Source organism: Ostrea edulis, chromosome 6 (assembly GCF_947568905.1).
Source record: "Ostrea edulis chromosome 6, xbOstEdul1.1, whole genome shotgun sequence".
In the NCBI taxonomy this organism is placed as follows: domain Eukaryota; kingdom Metazoa; phylum Mollusca; class Bivalvia; order Ostreida; family Ostreidae; genus Ostrea; species Ostrea edulis.
The window spans coordinates 55,332,958-55,357,961 of record NC_079169.1 but is presented as its reverse complement, the minus strand read 5'-3'; the positions used below and the strand labels follow the sequence as shown (position 1 = coordinate 55,357,961).

General features: G+C 36.9%; 2 protein-coding genes and 1 long non-coding RNA gene across 19 annotated transcripts in view; 2 read left to right on the top strand and 1 right to left on the bottom strand.

Annotated features, from left to right (window-relative positions):
• Nucleotides 1–10,763, top strand: part of LOC125646293 (vacuolar protein sorting-associated protein 11 homolog) — a 39,145-nt gene extending 28,382 nt beyond the window's left edge. Inside the window, exons 21-29 of the mRNA XM_048872524.2 lie at nt 3,714–3,788; nt 3,916–4,007; nt 4,364–4,449; nt 4,851–4,972; nt 8,617–8,715; nt 9,623–9,682; nt 10,025–10,091; nt 10,232–10,297; nt 10,468–10,763. Of these exons, the coding sequence (XP_048728481.2) occupies nt 3,714–3,788; nt 3,916–4,007; nt 4,364–4,449; nt 4,851–4,972; nt 8,617–8,715; nt 9,623–9,682; nt 10,025–10,091; nt 10,232–10,297; nt 10,468–10,536 (736 nt within the window). The 3' untranslated portion in view covers nt 10,537–10,763. The remainder of the gene's footprint in view (nt 1–3,713; nt 3,789–3,915; nt 4,008–4,363; nt 4,450–4,850; nt 4,973–8,616; nt 8,716–9,622; nt 9,683–10,024; nt 10,092–10,231; nt 10,298–10,467) is intronic.
• A 757-nt stretch (nt 10,764–11,520) lies between these two features.
• Nucleotides 11,521–25,004, bottom strand: part of LOC125645686 (potassium voltage-gated channel protein Shaw-like) — a 39,455-nt gene continuing 25,971 nt past the window's right edge. For 5 of the 17 annotated variants that reach the window (XM_048871451.2, XM_048871449.2, XM_048871454.2 and 2 more), the window contains 4 exons: nt 23,018–23,041; nt 21,584–21,760; nt 20,334–20,498; nt 11,521–13,759 (listed from right to left, as the gene is read on the bottom strand). In XM_048871451.2, the coding sequence (XP_048727408.1) occupies nt 13,602–13,759; nt 20,334–20,498; nt 21,584–21,760; nt 23,018–23,041 (524 nt within the window). In that variant the 3' untranslated portion in view covers nt 11,521–13,601. The remainder of the gene's footprint in view (nt 13,760–20,333; nt 20,499–21,583; nt 21,761–23,017; nt 23,042–25,004) is intronic. The other 12 variants (XM_056140091.1, XM_048871453.2, XM_048871455.2 and 9 more) reach the window with 3 other exon arrangements.
• On the top strand, nt 13,681–24,387 carry LOC130046858 (uncharacterized). The gene is made up of 2 exons (XR_008795892.1): nt 13,681–13,816; nt 22,364–24,387. It is a non-coding gene; the product is annotated as an uncharacterized LOC130046858 (long non-coding RNA).

The following is a 25,004-nucleotide window of genomic DNA, read 5'->3' as shown; positions in this document are numbered from 1 at the left end:
CACCTACCATCACCATATCATACATATGGACTACCCATGGGATGAAGATGTTCCCTATCGATTTTGGGGTCAAAAGGTCAAAGGTCAAGCGCACTGGACATCGAAGTAGCAATATGGTTTCCGGGCTCTAAAGTGTTATCCTTTCCACCTACAGTCACCATATCATACATATGGACTACCCATGGGATGAAGATGTTCCCTTTCGATTTTGGGGTCCAAAGGTCAAGCGCACTGGACATTGAAGTAGCAATATGGTTTCTGGGCTCTAAAGCGTTATCCTTTCCACCTACCGTCACCATATCATACATATGGACTACCCATGGGATGAAGATGTTCCCTATCGATTTTGGGGTCAAAAGTTCAAAGGTCAAGCACACTGAACATCAAAGTAGCAATATGGTTTCCGGGCTCTAAAGTGTTATCCTTTCCACCTACCGTCACCATATCATACATATGGACTACCCATGGGATGAAGATGTTCCCTATCGATTTTGGGGTCAAAAGGTCAAAGGTCACGCACACTGGACATCGAAGTAGCAATATGGTTCGGTTTGTCATGCCATTTGTTTTTTACACTCAGAAAAGAGGTAGTTTATACCTATTACCAACACCCTTTGGGAGATTGGGGTAAGCGGGGGGTATTCTTAGTGAGCATTGCTCACAGTACCTCTTGTTTAAGTCTACATGCATGTCACACCACTTTTATTGATAAATAAAATGCAATAAGACAGTGAAGATTGATTACTGACTATAGTGATGGGCAAGCAAAAAAAAAAAAAAAATTGATAATCAGATTAATCAAATGCACCTTTTCAATTCATTAATAGAAAAATAATCGAAATTCATTCATTTCAAATGGCATAGATATATTGAATTTACTTTATTTTACCCTAAATTATCTCAATTATGAGAAAAACATTAGAAATTCAGTTTTATAACTAAATTAACTTTGATTGTTGGATCATCATAGAATTTAACTTGAATTGCTGGGTGTTGTTTTGTTGAGGGTTTCCAGTCATTACATACTGCATGAGTTCATTTTCCTTTTGATATGATGATCAGCTTCATGAGCCATTTTTGTTTTTAGTTAAGTTGCAGCAGGAATATACGAATTCTTTTTTTTTAAAATACTGACGCCAACAATTTTCAAAATGACAATCGATTATTCACATCATTTCAATTATAGCGACCAACAATCGAAAGTCTGCGATAATCGGTACATCATTATTACTGCATGGCCAAACATTGGTAATGTAAATACATGAAAGATTTACAGTATTGTATTTTGTACACATGCACAATTAACATTTCATTCCATGCATGTATTCAAGGTTATGTGTATGCGATAATGATGGATCGAATTCAACAAAATGTTTGAAATACCATTTTGGTATTTATATTTAAGAAATTAAATTTCTTGATTGCATGAACTGTGATGCTTCACGCTGGCATACTTCATGAAAATGTGTTGTAGTGCTTCATGAAAGTTATACTGGTATGAAGCACTGCAGTTCTTACTCTCATGTATTTTTAAAAATGAAATTGATCTTTTATAATTACATACTACTTTCATTTTTGTCAGAATTCCCAGCCATTAAAATAGATGTACCATTCATGCGTGCATTATTGCAGCACATTCATGAGGAAATTGCTATCCAATACAGACATTACAATTTGTAAAGATTAACAAAAGCAAAATTATTGTAAATGTATATAAATTTTACAGGTGTCTTATACATGTATATGCATTCACAAATGTCAGACACTTCGGCATAATGACACTTCGGCCCAGACATTTCGGCTCAAAATGTAGGACACTTTGGCCCAAATTTTTGAGACACTTAAGCCCAAAGACATTTTAGCCCAATACATTTTGGCCCTTTATTTTTTTTCTCCGAGACACATCGGCATATTTTTTTTTTTTATTATTTTATGTATATCACACATAATACATTTTAACACAACAACTAATTATTACACAACACAATGTGTGAATCTTATTCATAATTCACATTTCTTACCATTTTTTAAATGCTTGATAAAGTTGGTGACTAAACTGCTGTTTAAAATGAATGATTAATCTGGACTTGACGTACCCATGCAGGAATAAATCATGATTAAGACCTAAATCATGCTAAAAATAAATAATTCATTCCATCACACACATGCACCCTCCTGATATCGACACAAATATCTGCAATTTATTAAAATCATTAAATATGGATCTAAAATATTTTAACATAACGTGTATATATTTAACAAAATATTTGCCGTATCAGACGAAACAATCTTCCAGATAATATTGGAAGTGTTATTTCCTTAGAAATATTGAGTCGAAATATCTGGAATGCATTTATCCATAAAAGGACTTTTTCGGTGGATGAATAAGTTGTGTTTGTGGTTTTAAATTGAAATTTCATAGATAGTCATTGGCGAAAAGTGGGAACCTATATACATACCGGTACTTATATATACTATTTTATAATGAAACTTATAGTCTCACCCGACATTTCATTTTTCTAATAGCAGCTAAGGAGTGGTATGCAATGAAATGATCGACATGGATGTCAAATGGCTTCTCTCAAACTGCTCATAGTTAGCGTTTCATACTTATCGAGGGGTACACAAGGGCGCGTGCCAAACCGTGCGTGTTTGTGTTTAACAATTAGCGCGTTTAACCAAGTTTCACTTCAATCGTACCAATTCTTCCCGGTTACAATACAAACGGGTAATCACTATAATGATGAAATGAAAACAAAATAACTAGAAACCAAAGGAATTGATTGATGAATAATTGAAAATCTTTATTTTACAGTAGGGTCGAAATGTCGTTGGGCCAAAGTGTCTCGTGGCGGAAATTTCATTGGACCGAAGTGTCAGTGTACTATAATGTTGTGGAAATGCAATAATACATGTTGGCAAAATGAAAAATATGGGAGGAAGTGTCGCGTCAAAAAAAATCAGGGCTAAAATGTCTTGGGCCGAAGTGTCTCGAAAATTTGGACCAAAGTGTCTTTTGGCTGAAACATCCAAAACATCATAAGTGTACAAATTTTTGGGCCGAAGTGTCCAACTTTTGGGCCAAAATGTCTTTGGGCTGAAACATTTGACTACTGTATTCACGTAAATGCTATATTTTTATTAAGTGCTAATTATTCTTTCTAGTGTTTTCTCCAGGCTTGTAACTTATCGAGTTATTAGTGTATATTTAATTGTATGAGATATATTATATACGTTGTAATACCATGTTCCTTGTGGTCCCATTTGTGGATAATGGAAAAGCTATTCATGGTGCTTACATCATATGAAGCACTCAGTTCATGTAACTAGTGTAAATTCAGGGTAGTTTTTTTTTTAATCTTTAATCTCAGTATGTGAAAGCTTTTAATCAACTAAGCTGGGGCAAAAATAACCAAGGAAGGATTGCTGATTGATTTATGTACATGTATACCCAAAACTCACGTACATTACAGTGTCTGTTTTTCACAGGGTTTACCACTACAATCAAAATTCTGATTTGCTAGAAACAGCTTTTCTATTTTGAACATATTGGGACATACTGCTTGTAGTGAATTAACTGATTGTCTTTTATTTCATTTCAATGAATACATGTACAGGCCTACAGAAATGAGTAGCGTTTGATCTTCATCATAAAACAATGGCCTGGTCTTTTCAGTTCTGAATCTTTTTTTTTTTCTTTAACTATCGCACAGTTACCAACAGATCTTGAGGTATCACATGGAACATGATGACTTCGTACATGTTATAGAGACCTGTAAAAAGTTTGGGTAAGTGGTTGCCATAGTAACAGTTGATATTGTGAATGATAAATATTTTTGTGTGCAGATGTAACATATGTTAAAGATTTAAGTGTGACACTGCATAATTATATTTAACATGGAATTGGTATTACAGACAGCAGGACTCCAATCTCTGGGTACAAGCTTTATCATACTTCGCCAGGAAAGAAGACAATTGTAAGCCACAGCTAATGGAGGTGTTGTCCCGTATCCTTTCATAACTCATACTTCATATTTATCATCACACAAATACCGGCACACTGCAGTCTCAGATGATCTGTTTTGACGAAAAGTATGTCACTCAGATGCTTTCTGCATATTGAGTAACTTCTGGACAGGATGCATGAAACATGGCACAAATTTTCCTGTGAACAATTTCTTGTAGAAATAGTATTAATTAAGTGTTAACTTTAGTCCTCATTTCCATGTGAGAATTTTACCAAGATCATTTTACCACAGCACTTTTATGAAATTAGTGTGAAATTGTCTGATATTACTGTAACATATGTTGCCAGTGGAAAGCATTATCATAGCAATCAATATGTTTTCTTGACGATGGTAAGAAATTGACAAGAAGAATCTTCTGCCCCCATTACTAGTGATACAGACGCTGGCCCATAATTCCACCGCCACATTGTCCGTTGTCAAGGTAATCAAATATGTTGTCAAGGACTCAAAAGTTGATTTGTTTGTCAAACAGTTCTTATCAGAGATTCTTGCCATGTCAAGTAGTGTATCTGATGTAAGAAGATTACTTGATGCATTTTCAGTGTAACCTTATAATGAAGCTTTTCACTTTGATTCTCTTCATAGTGATACTGATAGTATGCATTTATTTATAAGCGTGTACGGTATGACTTTCAACAGCTAGGCAAAGAAAGGCTAAGGAGATGGAACTAAGCATTATTGAATCATCAGGAACATGGGACTAGATGGCAATTAATATACCATTCATAGAATTGTATGATTCATTGGTTGATAATAAGAGAGACCAGTCTCCCAACAGAGTCAGCCATCAAAATGTTATGTAATATTTCCTCTAAATTTTAGGACTACATAATTCGAAGACTTCAGATGGAAAATGATCAAATTGCAGAAGATGAGAGGTTGATAAAGCAGTACAGGGAAGATACTGATAAAAAGCGGGCACAGATTGAGGAGCTGAAAACAACGTGAGTTCCAGAGTTACCTGCTCTTTATACTCAACACAGCTCCCCCCCCCCCCCATTTAGAGAGGACAGTCATATATAAGTTTTGATGATAGCAAGGATTAAAATAAAATGCACGAAATGACTCTGATATGAAAAATCCCATTCTTCAACACCTGGTTCACAGCAACATATGCTCCAACCCAGAGTACAAAACTTTTAAGTTCTTCTTCAATGCAATTCCTTCACAACCATAAAAAGACATAAATGGCCAATGAAATGAGCATGAAAATTAATGTCATAATGGATGAGGCATTTATCTCCTTAATCCCATTGTTAAAGGTTTAGTCTCTCAAGTTCATTAGGTAATGATATTGACATTTAAACGTGGTTCCTACACTGCAGAAATTGCCAAGCTCCGAGTCTGTATTTATTTGATTATTGGAAATGAATTTACTTCATATTAATGACTACATAAAGTTAAGGTAACAGTCCAGACACAGGAGAGAAATTATTGAGTTTATTGCCATACTAAATCACCAGTGACATCTGCAATATAAACAACATTCAGGTATTTAAACCATGAGTAACTCTCACTCCATGGTACAGAGGTCAAAGGTTAGTTGATGTCACAATAAAAATAAAACGTCATACATTGACTTCCTCGGTATGTTGTTTTTGTTTTTTTTAAACAGCTGCACTTCCTTTGTTTGATGTTATTTTGAACTCTTAGTAAATGTTTAATTCATATTACCAATTGATATGTTGCTATGATACCTTTGTGTTCCTGATAGGATTGCCATTAAATAATAATCGTTGGAAATCCGAGCTGATTATAAAATGTCAATAATGAAACTGAAAATATAGTCCAGATTTCACTGACATGACAGGCAATATTGAGCGACAGAAGGTGTGATTTAAAGACAATAGATATTAATTGATTAGCATGGAAGGACATCTGAGTGATGTGTAGTGTTGGTTGGCAAAAAGTGTATGAAATTTGTAACATTAGACTAAAGAAATTTCACAGTGGTGATATTGGTTCTGAAAATAACATATTCTAACATACATGTTCATAATCTAAGCATAGGTATTTTTGCACAGTGGAAGACATGTATCATGCAATCAAGAACCTTGACTACGTTGAAAAGAACTCTGAGCTCATTTTAGTATGTCTCTTGTAAATCAGTACACTGTATTTGGAAGTTTTTCCTCTAATCTTAGTTTGATAAGTCTCTCTCTCTATATATAGGAATTGATTGATTTCAAGACATGAAGCTCTCTGTTGCATGAAAAGGATTGGTTCCCACAACAGAGCAGTCATTCATCAAATGATCAAAAAATGTAAAATTGGAGAATTGCTCCATGCTAATCGTAGGGACCTCGGCTACATTGATTTACTGGTTTGATATTGATTTACGAGTGTAAAATTAGGCTTTCCAGACATGGTAGCTGTTTCTATAACTTGAATTTTCATTCAGAGAGTAGAGATGGGGATGCGCAGCTTTTAAAGACTATTTACTTCAATGCAGATACAATTAAGAAATGAGTTTCATTTTTTAAAAATACATGAGGGTGTGAACTATGACGCCTCATGTTGGCATACTTCGTGACAGCATGTTAGCGTTTCATGAAAAGTATACCGATATGAAGGGTTGCAGTTCATCATCATGTAAGGTATTTTCGAAAATGAAACTAATTTCTTATATTTACATATGTACATTCTAGTGTGATTTCTGTCAGAATTCCTAGCCGTTAAAATAGACATACAATATATTCCCATTATTATTCATATGTGCATTGTTTACAATTGCAGCATGTTCTTGAGGAAATGGCTATCATTACAATTTGTATAACAATTTAAGCAAAGTCAATGGAAATGTAAACATTATATATTGTCACAACAATATTTTTATTATATAGAAACAGAGTTGAATTTTAAATCATTGAGCCATTTAACAACCAATACTCATGATCTACTCACATGTATTTTCTCATTTCCTTTTATGAAATATCTTAAGAAATTGCTTTATTATTTAGTTTTAAAGATTATTTACTTTAATACAAAATACATACAAAATCTATATTGAAATCTGTTTAGCCTACTTGGTCAGTGCAGAAATCTACGACCAAACAACGCGGACCTTCGGTACTATTACAGATAAAAACTGCATGCTTTCCAGTATTTGTTAAAGCCTTCGTTACCTTTACTAATTGTAATGATAGCCATTTCCCCATGACTGTGATGTAGTACTTAATGAACCATGCACACATAAATTTTGATAAATATACATGTAGTACATCTATTTTGATAGCAGGGAATTGCAACCGAAATGAAAGCAGAATGTAAATATAAGAAGTAAATTTCATTTTTGAAAATACGTGAGAGTATGAACTGTGATGCCTCATGCAAGCACACTTTTCACGAAATGCTTAATGCACTTCATGATATACGCTGATGTGATTTGTTGCAGTTCATGCCCTCATATTTTCAAAAATGAAATTCTTTTCTTTAGTATCTTGTTTAGTGTAAGAAGTTGATATTATCATAAGTACTTTTTAAATATACCATGTCAAAAAAAGTTTGTTGTAGAACATCTCTTAATTTACGTCAAATCCATTACAATGAAATTAAAATAATGTGTTAGATAAATTGGGGTATTTTTAGACAAAGTCTAATTATTTCCACTCTGTTCTGCCACATTGACATAGACATGAGGCCTCAGCCTCAGAATCTTGGGAAGTTGGTGAAAACTTATATAATATACATATGTACAGAACACATGTAGATTTCACATTTCTTTGGAGGGGGAGGGGACAATGGAGAGGTGCTGATCGGGAAGGGGACTATGAAGAGGTGCTGATCAGGGAGGGGACTGTGGAGAGGTGCTGATCAGGGAGGGGGCTGTGGAGAGGTGCTGATCGCAGAGGGGACTGTGGAGAGGTGTTGATCGGGGAGGGGGCTGTGGAGAGGTGCTGATAAGGGAGGGGGCTGTGGAGAGGTGCTGATAAGGGAGGGGGCTGTGGAGAGGTGCTGATAAGGGAGGGGGCTGTGGAGAGGTGCTGATCAGGGAGGGGACTGTGAAGATGTGCTGATCGGGGAGGGGACTGTGGAGAGGTGCTGATAGGGGAGGGGGCTGTGGAGAGATGCTGATCGGGGCGGGGAAGAGGTGCTGATCAGGGAGGGAACTGGAGAGGTGCTGATCGGGGAGGGGACTGTGGAGAGGTGCTGATCGGGAAGGGGACTGTGGAGAGATGCTGATCTAATCTTAAAAAGTTATATATTGTGGACCTTGGAATTCTGTCAAATATTTGTATTGAATTTATGTGACTTGCCCTTGCTCTAACCTTTATGCTTTTGGCACAAGTTTGAAACACCAAAATCTCAGAAGATGAAATTCATGGCAAATATATAAAATAAAAAGTTAAGACATAATGACTTTAAATTTACAAATGTATGTGTTGTACAGCCTCCGTAAATATGAGCATTATGTGATAAACAACACTTAAAGCAGACCTATGTGGCACTGAAATTTATATATTTTATATATACACAGCTTGCTGTTCATAAAAAAATAATTGTTATAAAGATTGTTTTTTTAAAAAGTGGTGCTAATTGATACTGGGCCATTACTTTTATATATACATATATAAAATATTTCTTTCAGAGCCAAAGTGTTTCAGGCCTCAAAATGTAACATCTGTAACCATCCTCTGGAGCTCCCATCTGTTCACTTCCTGTGTGAACCGCATTCCTATCATCAACAGTAAGTTAGAAGCACCATCAACACTTAAAAGTTATTCCTACCACCGAAAGTAAGTTATTCCTACCACCGAAAGTAAGTAATTCCTACCACCGAAAGTAAGTCAGTCCTACCACCGAAAGTAAGTCATTCCTACCACCAAAAGTAAGTCATTCCTACTACCGAAAGTAAGTTATTCCTACCACGAAAAGTAAGTCATTCCTATCACCAAAAGTAGATCATTCATACCACCTAAAGTAAGTCATTCCTATCACCAAAAGTAGGTCATTCCTTCCACCAAAAGTAAGTCATTCCTACCATTGAAAGTAGGTCATTCCTACCACCAAAAGTAAGTCATTCCTGCCACCAAAAGTAGGTCATTCCTGCCACTGTAGGTCATTCCTGCCACTGTAAGTCATTCCTACCACCAAAAGTAAGTCATTCCTACCACCAAAAGTAGGTCATTCCCGCCACCATAAGTCATTCCTACCACCAAAAGTAAGTCATTCATACTACAAAAAGTAGGTCATTCCTACCATTAAAAATAGGTCCATCCTACCACCAAAGGTAGGTCATTCTTAGTTACCATCAAAAGTATTTACAACAATTAACAGTTAGTCATTGCTTCAATTAATAGTAAGTCCTTCCAATACCAAAGTAAATAATTCCGATCACCAACAGTAAGTCGACCCGATGAATAGCAGGAAGTCATACCATAATCAATATATAGGCAGTAAGATGTTCCCATCATCTCTCGGAAGTCATTTCTACCTTCATGCGAGTTGCAGTTCAGAAGAGAAGATAAAACCCACTGTATCAACTCTCAAAACCCATCAAATGGTTTTGCATTTATCTGATATTCTTTAATTCTTCAATGATTTTATATGAGAATTTTTTGTCTTTGATGGCTTTATTTGCTTCTCATTTCCAGCTGTTTTGAGAGTTATGCAGAAAACGACTCGGAGTGTCCTGTCTGTGCTGCAGAAAATAGGTAAATGTAACCACATGTAGAGTGTAAATGTAACCACATGTAGAGTGTAAATGTAACCACATGTAGAGTGTAAATGTAATCACATGTATCAAGAGTGTAAATGTAACCACGTGTATCAAGAGTGTAAATGTAACCACATGTATCAAGAGTGTAAATGTAATCACATGTATCAGGAGTGTAAATGTAACCACATGTATCAAGAGTGTAAATGTAATCACATGTATCAAGAGTGTAAATGTAACCACATGTATCAGAGTGTTCTTGACAATGCATCACTTATGACTCGTAAAATTTGTTAGATATGAAGGTTCCTCTTACTGTTGACACCTTTTTCTGATGTAGGAAAATCATGGACATTATAAGGGCACAGGAACAAAGCAAAGATCTTCACGAGCAATTCCACAATCAGGTAACTTGAAGGATTGAATGTATTTTAAAAAGTACCCATTGAAACAATAAAGATCCCCAGAGAGCACAGAAGGTGATGGCCAAGGATTATCCCGATATTGCTACAAGAAATATATTCTTTAATCTTTCTGACTTTTGTAGTTACAAAGATCTCAAGATGGCTTTTCTGTTGTTGCTGATTACTTTGGAAGAGGAGTATTCAATAAGGTAGATCGTGAATACAATGACTACCCAATAGGCCACTTCTGAAGGCAATATAAAGTTTCCAGTATTTTGTATGGTGAAATATGGTAATGTTTTAGTTATTGATTTCTGACAAACTCAGAACATATTATAAATAATTAAGATTCATCCTACACTTTTTTTCTGTACATTAGGTCACCCTCATCACAGACTCGCCAGCGAGGCAGCCCACCAAGACCCAACCCACCAGTAGATTCGTGTAAATAACACAATTTCCTGGATCAGTCGAGAATATTGTATCCACACACCCTGCCTTAGTGCAGATAGTGCAGATACACACTGCCATAGTGGAGAATTTACATAACAACCAGGAGATGTGGGGTAACTTCCTTCAAGGACACAAAACATTTCCAAGAACAATTCTGTGATTATATAGTGCAATATTGTTTCAGATGCTCTATGTGAATTAAATTGTTAACATTTTTAAAAAGTTTTATGTCATGTGTATGGTGTTTGCAACTTTACTCCAACTTCTTAGCCATTCACATCCATATTCAGATGGAGGTTTTGTAAACCGACAATCCAATAACCCAATAAGGTGTGCATAATTTGTAATAAGTAACACAATGCTCACTATTGTGTAGTAATGATGATGGAGTGACTGCTCTCAGCGATACTGTTCTTACTTTCTTCCGTGGATTCGGCTTATTGATTCCCTATGTAGGTTAATGCATCCTTATCTATAAACAGCAGCTTGAAAATCCTTTTAAGGAATTTTGCATACATGTCCTTATTGATGATTGATCGCCAACATCAGCAGAACAACTAAACTGTCCTGCACGTTTCCACTGTACCATGGGCAATAAATATAATTATTATATACTTTCATTTTCACCTCTTCTTTTTTCTGTAAAAGTGTGCGGGCATATATCACACGATATATGCCCGGAAACATTCCGGCCCGCAAACATTACGTCACAATCAATTACTACGCCGTTAATTTTCAAATTTTTCGTGTTTTTCGTCTTTTACTGAGTTGAACCAATAAAGATATTTTTAAAAATAAAATTATTGTTATTATCTAAATGAAATTGAAAGTATATAATAAAAAGGTTATAGACTTTGTATGGGAAAATATTATGACCTCGGTTTTTTGTCGCGGACAGACCTCGCCAAAAAACTCGGTCGTCATATTTTCCCATACAAAGTCTATAACCTATAAATGTTACTAAAGACATAACCACATATTGGAGTAATACAATGATTTATTATCATTCTGTAGTTTCTGTAACAATGAGAGAATTTCCAGTTTTACAGAGAGTCCATGCATTTATCTATTGCTGTCAAACACCACCAGTCACACGGTCAGACATATCGTTATAGACAGGCTGGAGGTGTCGGGCTGTGCGAGATTTGACTGTCAGACATATCGTTATACACAGGCTGGATGTGTCCGGCTGTGCGAGATTTGACTGTCGGACATATCGTTATAGACAGGCTGGAGGTCTCCGGCTGTGCGAGATTTGACTGTCGGACATATCGTTATAAACAGCCTGGCTGTGCGAGATTTGACTGTCGCACACATACATATATTAGATCCTGAGAATGTCCATGTTTTCGTTTCAGAATTATTGCTTTTTATTTATAAAGATTGATATGAAGCTTTTTGTCTTTCAGTTGTTTGTACAAGTTTTAGACTGGCCCCAGCCTGTCTATGGATACGGTCAGCACAGCGTACTCTGGAAAACTTTTGGCATAACCTATTTTCTCTATATTTTGTGAAGTTAAAATAATCTGTGGGTAGCCATCAAAATTTGGTAGATGTTGATATAGAATCACGATGCAGGTGTACTTTCGTTTTCATCGGTTTCTCATTTACGAAAATTTGATAATGATGTCAGCGCACTAATTTGACTTAATCATTTTATTGATAGTTCTACACACGCAACTACGCGTGGTCCATAAAATTCGTGTTAACCATTGTTTGTACAAAATGAGACTATCGAACGTCTGAATGGATCTGTAGGAGGAAATGAAAAATAAAATTTCGCTGTGTATATATAATAATAAACAAATATATACATGAACCACACACAATTCATATAAGTATGCTTAACAAATAGAACTTTACAAGTCCTGTTTTCTGGTCTACAACCCAGAAAACTCTAAACACTTGGGGGAGAAGAAAAATAAATTCTACAAAAAATTAACAGCAAATTTAAACATCAGCGGATCTCAGCAAAATCACTAAAACTGGAAACGGGAATATTGCGTCAATTCATGATTAGGCAATACTCAAGTCTGCTCCAACCAGGACAAGGTTGGAATAATTTTTCACCATTGTGTACATAATTCAGTGCTTCTAAAATCATACGGTCTATACTAGAAAGTTGTGCGAAGAGTGTCGAAGCTGTATAATAATTGTTTAATATGTCCTTTCTAATTTGTTAAATCTAATGCTAATATTTACTGCATGTTCGAAGGTCGATAATTTGTAAGGGGGGAAATTGGTCCGGTTTAAAACGTTTGTAGTTGTATTATATGTTTTGCCTGGAACGAGTTTTTAAACAAGTGAAAAACCGAGCTTCCCAAACTGTGCCCCTCCATTTCCCGCGTAGTAACACATCTTGGACATAAATCATGTCTCTTTTAACCCTGAATTCCTGTCATCTAACTATATACACATGAAAAATATTGATTTAAAATTTTTAAAATTCAAAATTGCTTTTCCACTGCACTCCAACAATACTGAAGCTAGAGATAATATCTTATGGTTGCGTTGTAGAGCGTTCAACACGTGACTATCAAACCACGTGACTATTAAACCACTAATAGTATTCTTAGCGTTCGTTGCAAACTATTTTGTGTCCAATACATACAAGAAAAATAGATTTTCAAAAGTTTTAAAAACGTGCACATTCAGATGTCAGTTTTGGTTTTCGCGTTGACAATGGAGTATAACTAATTTTTACCCTAGTTTTGTTAAAATTAATGATTGCCACTAATGTAGTGAATTACCTATATAATTACAAGGGACAACATTAATGTGAAAGGGACAAACATCACAGACACGGGTAGTGAATGAATTCAATTTTGTATAAGAAATGTTGATTGGAAAAATCATCTCATTTCTACGTGTTCCTATCCTAAACACCAGGTGTCGCTTTGTCATCTGAAGCAGGACACGACGACATTCTAACTACCAACTCTGTCACACAGTCCCACTTCCGGTTTCGAAGAGCAGGCGTGATATCACAATCTGTTTTCCGATATGTCTTGCTCGACTGGAAGTCACTGTAGTTTACGACATAGCGACACGAAGCCTGGGTTACGTGTTGACGGCCACTAGATTGTTGGACTTGGGGGGAGAGGTGGAGGGGGAATAGTGCCTCGACTCGGTCGTGTTGTTGGCGGTGGCGGAGTTGGAAATTTTAGATGAGTCCGTGGCCACACCATCCGCAACATGAGCACTGTTCACTAAGTCAGCTGTAAGGAAAATAACGTCGATTGAGAACAGTTTAGTTAGTATACGGCAGTGCAATGGTATGTTTTTAAGTTATTGTTAATATGGTGTAAACTGTGATAACATTTCATTAAATGTTATTAAAAAAACCTCTTTGTTCACCATTATGAACATGCTAACTATAATGCTGCGTCTTTGTAACTTAATTTTCGGTCACGGTAGCGTAGTGGGTAAGGCATTTGCCAAGCCCCACTATTGGTCGCTATGAGATGTTGAATCGCCGAAATGAACATTTGTTTCTCATCGATTTTATACAGTGGATTCGTGAATCTGAATTATCAATCAGTATCCTGTGTGTTGTGGTATCAAATTCGATATAAATAACACTCAGTCTGACACCGGCATCGTTTAATTTTACATGTAATATCAAAAGAGGAATTTGAAACCGACATCATTTAATATTAACATCGAAAGAGGATTAGGAATCTTGTATACACACAGCTTTGTATGGGGTTTGTGTGTGTGTGTGTGTGTGTGTGTGGGGGGGGGGTTACATGACGATTAAGATAGTTGTGACACTCTTTTTTATTACACACTTTTACTACAGGGAGTCACTATCTTCTCTACATGTATCGGTGTGCAACGGGTTAAGAACTTTTAATTTTTAAAAAAAAAATGTTTTTTTCCAAATTCAATTTGAATCTCAACAATAGCAGCTTGGGATAGCGTAGCCCTCTTTCTTTTCTAACAGGTTAAAAATTCGGCAAGGTTTACAATATTGCAGCAACAGAGACGTGCTTGTTTTTGTTTTGTTTCTCTTGTCTTCCATCTAGACACAACTTGTATTCATTGTCAGCAATACCATCAGAGACACACATAACTTTCTTGCGTTGTTGCAAGGTGCTTTCGAAAGTTGATGAATATACGGTCATTCCTAGAGTGTCTACCACTTGTGGAAGAAAGGGCAATCCAACTCTGGTTGGCGATTCTTAAATTTTGAGAGGACAAATTAGTAACTGACTGAGGGTATTTGCACTTGAGAAAGTTTTACTAACTAGAATTGGTGGATAGTTTAGTCACCCACTGAGGTTGCGTTCACTGGAAAGAGAGCAGAAGAGCAGTTTGGTAACTGAATGGGTGTGTTTCAATGAAGAGAGTGTTCATGGGCAATTTGGTAACTGACAAGGGGGATTTTACACGAGAAAGAATGTTGGAGGGTCCTTAACTAAGAAAGATGTTGAGAGATTTTGTTTGTTGATCTACGTCACATTCGAATGTTTTTACTCATAGTTAACGACAGCAGCTTTAGGTGAAGTGCCACACATTTTAATCTATCATTGAGGATTCTCTACCATGCCACCGCGACAAGGGGCCTCTACATTTAAACTTATATCCAAACGACCTATAGCTTTCACTTCTAATACCAGGCGCCTGGCTAAGGAACAGTCGCTACCTATGTTCAACGTCTTAGAATTGACGCAGCGAAGGGATCTCGACTCAAACTTGTGACCTACCGGTCGCTTTGGTTACCGCGACCAGTAGTTTGAGTACCCTCTATTACTGAGTGGGGGTGTTTTCACAGGAGAGTGTTGGAGGTGAAGTTTGGTAACTGACTGGTTTTCACTACAAAGAATGATGGAGTGTAGTTCGGTATATGACGAGAGGTGCTGTCACTGGAAGGGATATTGGATGCTAGTATGGTACTTGATTAGGGAGAGAGTGCTTTCACTGGGGATATCGTGTGGTATATTTGGTTACTGATGAGAAGTGATTTTATTGGAGAAATTGTTGAGGTCATTTTGGTAACTGACAGGGAGTGTTATCACTGTATATAATGTTGGAAGGATGCTTGGAAGTTTTACTAGAGGGAGTGTTGGGGTAGTATGGTAATCGACTGATTGTTGTCATTGAAGAAAGTTTGGAGGGTAGTTTGGTAACAAACATAGGGATGTGTTCATTAGAAAAAGTGGTAGGTTTGTTAATTGGCCACTAGTGTTGGAAACTAGTTTGGCAACTCACTGGGCAGTAGTGCTGGAGAGTAGTTTGATAGGTTTCTCCAAGGTTGGGTGTTTATCTGGTAATTGATTAGGGGCATATTCGCTAGGTAGAGGGTTGCAGGGTAGTTGGTAAATGACTTGGGGAGTCTTCCTTGAAGAGAGAGAGTTGGAAGGCATTTTGGTTAGTGCATGGCGGTGTATTCACTAGAGAAAGTGGTGGAGGTTTATGTGGTAAATTACGGGGTTATTTGCATAGTAGAGGACCGTTTTGAATGTCTTTGATTGTTGGAAAAATTGTTGGAAAGCATCATGGTAATTGTTTAAGGATGTTAGGAATTGTACGACTGGTGGAGGATACTTTGACAACTGATTTCAGTGATTTCACTAAAGATAGTGTTGGAGGGTGGTTTTGGTGACTGGCTGGATTATTTTCACCAAAAAGGGTCATAAAGGCTAATTTGCTAACTCACTGCAGTGTTCTCAATGGATTGAGTGTTGGTGGGCTGCTTGTTAACTGGCTGATGGTGTTCTTACAAGGGAGACTGTTGGAGGATAGTTTGGCAACTGAGTGCAGTGTGTTTACAAGAATGTATTGGAAGGTACTATGGTTATTGACGGGTGGTCTTTTCACTGGAGTGAGTTTTGGAGGGTAGTTTGTTTAATTCCTGGATAAAGTGTTAAAGGATGGTAACTGAATGGGATTGTTTTCACTTCGGATAATTGATTGATTGATTGAATATTGTTTTACGGTGAAGGGCTGCAAAATTTAGGCCTATGCTCGGCGCTTATGGCCATTGAGCAGGGAGGGATCTTTATCGTGCCACACCTGTTGCGACACGGGGCCTCGGTGTTTGCGGTCTCATCCGAAGGACCACCCCATTTAGTCGCCTCTTACGACAAGCAAGGGGTTACTAAGGACCTATTCTAACCTGGATCCCCACTTCGGATAGTGTTAGAGGGTAATTCGGTAATTGGTTTGAAATGTCACATTGTCATTTGACAGAGAGATGGAGAGTAATTTGATTGGGTATTTTCTCCAGGGATGTGGTGGTTTATTTAGTTACTGATTAGGGGAGTATTCGTTAAAGGGTTACAAGGAAGTTGGTAACTGACTATGGATGTTTTCATTGAAAAGTGTGTTAGTGGGCATTTTGGTCATTGAATAGCGAATGTATTTACTGGAGAAAAAGTTGAAGTGCAATTTGTTGATTGACTGGGGTTGTTTCAGTGGGGAGATTATCAAGGGGAGTTTGGTAACTGCTTGGAAGTGTCTTAACTGTAAGAAGTGTTGTAGGAGAGTTTGGAAGCTGACTGGGGTTGTTTCTTCTGGATGGAGTGTTGGATGGTAGTTCGGCGACGTACTTGGGTTGTTTGCAGGGGAGAGTGTTGGGGGGGGGGGGGTGTTGCTACCTAATCTGGATTGTTTTCATTGGAGAGAGTTGAAAGAGTTTTGGAGGAATGATTGGTCAACTCACTTATTTTCTTTACAGGAGAAGGTGTTCAGGGGTAATTAGTAAGTAACGGGGGTTGTTTTCACCAATCAAGTAGCTTAGTAACAGCTTAGGTATTATTTCACTGGAGCAACTGTTAGATATTAATTGTTGGATTTCCACTAGATATTGCGTTTTGAACGGTAGTTTAGTAACAGATTAATGTGTCCTCCTTGACTTTTCATTGAAGCGGTTGTTAGGACTGTTTCGTAACCACCTGAGAGTGTTTTCACAGGAGATAGTGTTGGCGAGGACTTTGGTAACTGACACAGGATGTTGTTATTAGAGATTGGAAACTAACTGCCGTAACTGGATTTGTGTCCACTGAAGAGAGATTTGAGGGCAGTTAGGTAACTGTAGTTGTTTTCATTAAAACTAACTGGAGTTGGTGTCATCTGAAGGGTTGTTAAGGACAATTAGTATTAAATGACTGGAGTTGGTGTCATCTGAAGGGTTGTTGAGGACAATTAGTATTAACTGACTGGAGTTGGTTTCATCTTAAGGGTTGTTGAGTAGTTTGGTAACTGACTGAGGGTGTTGTCATTTTCTCGAGTGATGGGCGTTAAGTTTGGTAAATGACTAAGAGTGTTTTTTACTGAAAAGGTTGTGATAGAAAGTTTGGTAATAGAGTGTTTTAATTGGTAAAATCATTGAAAAGTAGTTTGGCAACTGCCTGGGGTTGTTTTGTCAGGGGAGACTCCTGGGATGTTGTTTCATAATAAACAGAGGTAATATTGACCGTTTGATAACAGACTGCCGTGTCATCAATAGAAATAGTGTTTGAGGGTAGCCTTACAACTGAAGGGGCGCGTTTTCCATAGACAGAGTGTTAGAGAGTAGTTGGGTAACTGATTGGGGTTATTTGCCCTGGAGAGGAGGCTGTTGAGATCAGTTTAGTAGTCAAGTGGGAATGTTTCAATTGGAGAAAGTGTTGCAAAGTAGAATGGTAACTGTCTGATAATGTTTGGATAATAGAGTCTTTTGGAGCGTTTGATAGTGTTTTCACAGAGAGAGTTAGAAACTGGCTGGTCGTGTACTTACATTAGAGTGTTGAACAATTCTCTGTAAATTGACTGGAGTGATATCATCAGCGATGGTATTGGACTGTAGCTAACTGTTGGTGTCATCTGAGAGGTTGTTGAGGGCAGTTTAGTAACTGACTGGGGGCGTTGTCATTTTCGAGAGTGTATTGGACGGTAGCTCTATAGCTGACTGGGAATGGTTGCAGTGGAGAGATCAATTGTTGGGGTTATAGATTGGGAATTTACTGGGGGTGTTTACACTGAAGAAAGTTTTGGAAGATGGTTTGTTGACTGCATGACTGTGATTGTTTTTATTGAGGAGTGTTGGAGCGTAGTTAGGTAATCGATTGAGGGTGTTTACACTAAAATAGAGTGTTGGAATGTAGTTTAGTAACTGACTGAGAGTGATTTCACTAAAACGTGTTGGGATATAGTTTAGTAACTGACTGGGGATGTTTTCACTAAAAAGGAGTTGGAATGTAGTTTGGTAACTGACTGAAAGTGTTTTCACTAAAAAAAAAAAAAGTGTTGGAATGCACATGTAGTTTGGTAGCTGACTGAGAATGTTTCACTAAAAAGTGTTGGAATTTAGTTGGTAACTGACTGGGGTGTTTCACCGAGTAGTATTGGAATGTAGTTTGATAAATGACTGGGGATGTTTTCACTAAAATAAAGTGTTGGAATGTAGTTTGGTAACTGGCTGAGGATGTTTCACTAAGGAGTGTTGGAATGTAGTTCGAGTACTGACTGGAATGTTTCACTAAGGAGTGTTGGAATGTAGTTTGAGTACTGACTGGAATGTTTCACTAAGGAGTGTTGGAATGTAGCTTGGTAACTGACTGGGGATGTTTCACAAAGGAGTGTTGGGATGCAGTTTGAGATGTTTTCACTGGATATTGTCATACATATATCGTGTCTGAGGAAAGTGTTAAATGGTAGTTTTGAAACTGACAGGGGGCTAGTTTGGTAACTAATATGTATTACCTGGAGAGATTGTTGGAGCATTGTTTAGTAACTGACTAGGGTGTACTCACTAGGAATAGTGTTGAATAGTCACTTATCAAATGACTGGGGACGTTTTCGCTTGAGCGTTGGAAGGTAATTTGGTGACGGACTGGGGTGTTGGGGTAGTTTGGGAACTGACAGGGAATGTTGTCACTAGAGAGAATGTTGGAAGGTAATTTTTAAGTAATAGCTGGTGTTTGCACCACATAGAGAGAGAATTGGAGAACAATTTGGTAACAACCAGGGGTTTCACTAAAGAGCGTTTCGGAAGGTAGTTTTTGGTGCTTTCATCTTTGTTAATGAATGGATAGGTGATTGAATAATGTCTGTCTCTTTCATCAGTGATTTATAATCTGCTTTACATTTATTCTACCTTTCTTTCTCGTCACAATTCGAGGTAAACGTATTATTTTCTACTATGTAAGAATGATACATCGGTGTTTGAAATTGTCCTACATTAGAGATTATTAATTATTCTTCAGACAAGTAACTCAATTCTTGTAATGCGAAAGTGCTCTATCCGCCTCATTTAACTCTGAAACTCACTCCTTCTTGCAAGATAATGAATAATTCTCTTTTGAGACTTAAATCTCAACTTCGCACGAGTGTGTCTTCATGGGTTTTTAACGAATCGTATCATGCTCCATCAGTTTTGTCATTTGAGAATGGTTGATAAAATGCCAGGAAATACTTTCTTTGTTGCATGGCAGAGAATTGACTATTTGTCAGATGACGGAAAGATTACTTTTTGTTACGCTGCAGATAATGGAATCTTTGTCACATGACAAATGATATATTGTGTTACATGGTAGACAATTTATTGTGTCACATGTCACATAGAATATAACTGTAGAAAACTTGCTCTTCCTCAGAATGCTTGAAACTAAGGAATATTATCCATAGTTGTTAATACGCTCATGTTTAGTACAAAACATCGTATTTTATTCCAATCTATCAATGGGAATGGGTAATATCACGGGTACATCATTTCCTCTTACAGTAAACTCATCTTAATTTGGTTACAGGGCAGAGGTGTTACGTCACTTTATTCTTCATGTCATTATATATAATTAGTGCACTTACTTTTTTCTTGGTTTGGGGGAGATCCAGTGGTGATGGCATTGATAACAGAGTTTGTAGTGACCCCCAGACTGACGGTATTGGGGGTCACAGAATTACTAGACCCAACCGGCGTGCTGTTCAAATTGGCGTTTGGTGCCATAATCAAGCTCGTGATTCCTGTGGCATCTATCAAACAGAAACACAGGCAAATTAGAAATCGATGGCAATAATTAACATATAAAGATAATGTATTCTACACAGAGATACGGTTAAACATTTCACGTGATAACAGGCTTAGTTTTTCCTACAGTATATTGTTAGTAGATGACCTGATCACGTGATTTCTACTTTTACTTTTATACTGTATTATTTCATTACATGCAGAATTCGATTGAAACCAAAGATAACTTTGTTTAAGGTCATTTCTTATAGTGTCGTGAGAGGACTGGGAATTCCTATTCGATTTCATTTTGATTTTCTCATATCTGCTTTTTAAAAAAGGCTTTGTAAAATAACTGATATTCAAAACAATAATGCCAAAAGAAAACAATATTGACGTCTGTTGATTAAACCCAACTGAAGGAAATATAAATATCCATAACCTTCATCCTCAATGTTTGGTTTGAAATGGTTGATATACCAATATTCTGCTATTTGTCTTTAGACGTAGAACACACCTTTCCCACTGAATGTTGTTTATTGTCTGTCATGCATGTTGATATAGCAAAGGCATGCTTTAATAATTGATGAATAAAACTTGTTAATGTAAACACTGTGCATTTTTGTACATGTCTGCATGCATTTAATGCCCGGATAATCCTGCGTGTTTGTATACAGTAACCATTATTTACCGGCATTCGCTCTGCAGAAATCGAACATTCCAATCTCTGTCACATAAACAGCAACATGCAATTCTATCGTGGATGGTGATATCGATTTTAAGTAAACATAAAGTTAGAATAATGCTTTAAAAGGATAACTACTAAGCTGTAAACAACACAGACAGAAAGCAAGCGCTGCTTCACAGACAACCCAACACCAGACCCAATGGTTGCTTCTGAAAGGTATAAATTATTTTCAATGCCCTGTTCCCGTTTTTGAATCATAGAATAGAATGAATGAATTCTACATAATCATATTGAAACGCAAGATGGAAAATGTTGAACTCTTTCTTTCAAATTTATCGTCTGCAAAATGTGATTTAAAAAGAGAAAGGTTGAAAGAATTTCAAACAAAACGACATCTAGCCACAAAGTCCTCAGGATACAAACCAGTTGTCTTAATTTCGGTAACTTTTAGAGGGGTTCCGGGATTAGAACTTATTTCCACGAGGCGGGGTGGACTCTTGTCTACCACATTGGATTGGGGTCGGGATCGAGGTACCGTAGTGTCCTCTTTATCAGTATGATTTATCATCAACATCGGGATCGATTCCTCTCCAGCCCGGCCTACAGAAGCAACACAAAATGGCACAAATTAGCAGACGACATGCTATTAGTACAAAACTGGCAAAAATAAACAACTTCTACCATTTTCTACAAGTAAGTGTTAGCAAGTACACAAAATCTGTCAAAGTCTACCATGGAAACAAGTTAATAACCAGTGGATAAACTCCCTCCTCACAACGAGTTAATTAACTGCAAGGGTGCTTACGTTCGTTCTCATGATAAACCAGCTCAATCTTAAATAAACCTCTTTTATGAGATATAATGATCAGATTTACTTCAAGAGCTAATGTTCTACCTAAGATTTGATAAAACGAAAGCTGAAAATAAAGCTATGAACAATATCTACACTATTCCTCGCTACAGTCATTAATTAAAAGAATACTGAAATTCATACAAAGACTAGATTAATTACAGAAATGTTTTATATAGATATAACTAGAAAGGTAATATAACGTACAGGAAAGTCCTACCTTGAACTACTGTCTTACATCAACATATACACGTACACATGTTAGTAAAAACAAAATATGTCGGGAATATATAATATCATTATATTCTACTACCTTGAGATTACTTCATAATAAATTGTTATTGACATTTCAGATACACTGAATATATCGACAGTGCTGTTAAGAATGTGACATGCAAACAAGAAACCATCTGCAGGTTTTGTCAGTATTGAACTAAACAGCATATACCCAGTACGTTATGTGAGTTAAACATATACGATATTTGTGAAGTGTGTTATTGCAGACATTGTAAATCTTCTGCAGGATTGCTGACCTAGAAACTGTGAGTAAATAAAAGGTTTGAAAACTCAAAATGGTCGGCGCCACTTCCACATGAGGAAATCCAATGCAAATCCACGAACGTGGCATCAACCAGACTGAGTAAACAGTGGAAAGTTAGAATGGAAAGTAACGGTAAGAGAAAGCAGACGATAGCAAGTCTTTAGTTGCCACACAAATATACTTGAGATGGTATCGACAGCCAGCTCTTGGGAACATCTCTTATGATTTCCAAATGAAAACGGTGCGAGTTTCCAATCAATTTCCGAAGCATGTTTTGAACAATGTCGATCCAATGTATGCCGAAACAAAAGAAAGACTCGTTTTGTATGTACATTCATAGGAACAGGAAATCAGAGACAGGAATCTTGCTATCGTCGATCATAATTATCTTTCAACAGATTTTCCTGACTTGCATAGCAATCAAGAAAATGTCTTTATCTCACGGCAAAATCATGGCATACTATACCTAAGAAATACCCATATGGATATGCTGCAGATGAGAAAGAATGGGAAACATTAGCGTACTAAAACACACCACTACTGGTCATTGCACGCAAGCTCTACTTAGTCTACCGATATGCTTAGCTGTTAAGCTAAAATGAAACATTTTTTTATATTATGCATGGACATTACTTCTAGCAAACAGTTTATAAAAGCATGTACTATGTGTATTTGATTCCTTTCTTTGATATTGACACACTAATAGGCATTTGATTCAGTATAAGAAACAGGTTCATTATACAATGACAGTTCTAATCTATGTTGTGTTAGTAAGCATGCATTGTGAAATTTACAGAGTTGCCTCTGTACTTAGTTGTAGTCACACTCATGCAATACCCGACGCTCCATACCATGGTAGAGGGGAGCTCAGAAAACACTCCAGATTACATAAAGAACACTGTACACTCCTGCTAAGAAAATTAAATAGGAATTTAATGGTTCATTTTTCAATAACCCGGTTGTATAAAATAAAGGTGAGCTTAATCGGAACTACAGAAGTAATTAAGTGAGTTCCTTTCACTATAATTTGGCCTATAGTATTTGAAATTCTGAACATTGAAAGTATTTGTTTAAGCCTAATCACTGTTCATATTGATTATGTGTCAACCACTCGTGCTGATATTAAGTAAATATTTTACATGGTAAATTAGGGAAGTCTCCAGCTTGGACCGAACATTCTGTGACGTATTCCAAATCATTAGAACTGTGCTGAGAACAGAAATGAAACTTGAAAGACTCGGATCAAGTTGTTAACACCGTTCTACACAATCACAAATTTAATTGCTCCTACGTAACGTGCAGATAACTCGTGCTCAGTCGGAGTTCAAATAACTAGCAAGTTGTGTTTGGGTTGGATTTAACAAAACACTATGGAGAAAGGTCACACAGCGGTCATGGCTGGTTATATATAGAGACCTTATAACTACCGGGATCCCTTTTATTACAGTGTACGACCCTCTATGGGTGGGTTGTAACGGAGGAAATTTTTACTACACCGGTTTACACGGAGCGCAGGTACCCTCATTACTGTCCGGCTAATTCTGTGCCAAGATTCTGCCAGCACTTGATAATGTCTAACACCTCAATCAATCATCGTGTTGAATACGAAGATTTGTTATGTCTAACACTTTCAATCATCACTTTTACATAGAAAGGCTGTTGATAAAGAAAGAAGCAACGAAAATAATGTACCTAGAATGGCGATGGACCAAGTACAAAATTCAACTCTTTTTTTTGTAATTTGCACGTTTGTAGATGGAGTTTGATAATGTCTTCATTTAACGGACGAACCTTGCACGATTCTGCGCGTGGGTCTCACAGTAAAAATAAATATCATTTGGTTGTTGTTGGGTTTTTTTAATTCATCGCTTATGGTGGCCTTTCCCTAAGTCAAAATACGTAGTTAAACTTATTTTTTTAATTTTCATACTGAAAAACTTTCCATATCATGCTATCAAAAAGTAAAAATAACCGACCAATTAAAAACCTACATACATAAGAGCACGTGATTCCGCGTGTTGTTCTCCACTTGAAATATTTAATTATAAAGTGCCATACTCCATCTGTTTCGGTGAAAGGTTATAATTAAACGTTTTATTCTCTGGTCCTTTTCTTGTGACACCATACAAGCGACATGGTTACGTATGAAGCAAATTTATATTTACGTGTAGTGATCAGTGACTACGTCAGCATATCATAAATATTTACACAATTTCTTGTATCTAGCGTAATTTAATTTACACAATTCATATGCATAGGGCCTTGCTATTGGCATCAGGGGCGTTATTAACTTCAGTCTGATCTCGTCTTTCAATAATCAGTGGGCATATTGAAAATTTGGCTTGTGACTTCAAGTATCTCATTAACATTCATACCTTATTCTAGCTCTGTTATATGCGCTCAGGTTCCACCTTAGTATTCGATACTTTTCCACAGATATTTGTGGAAACGCC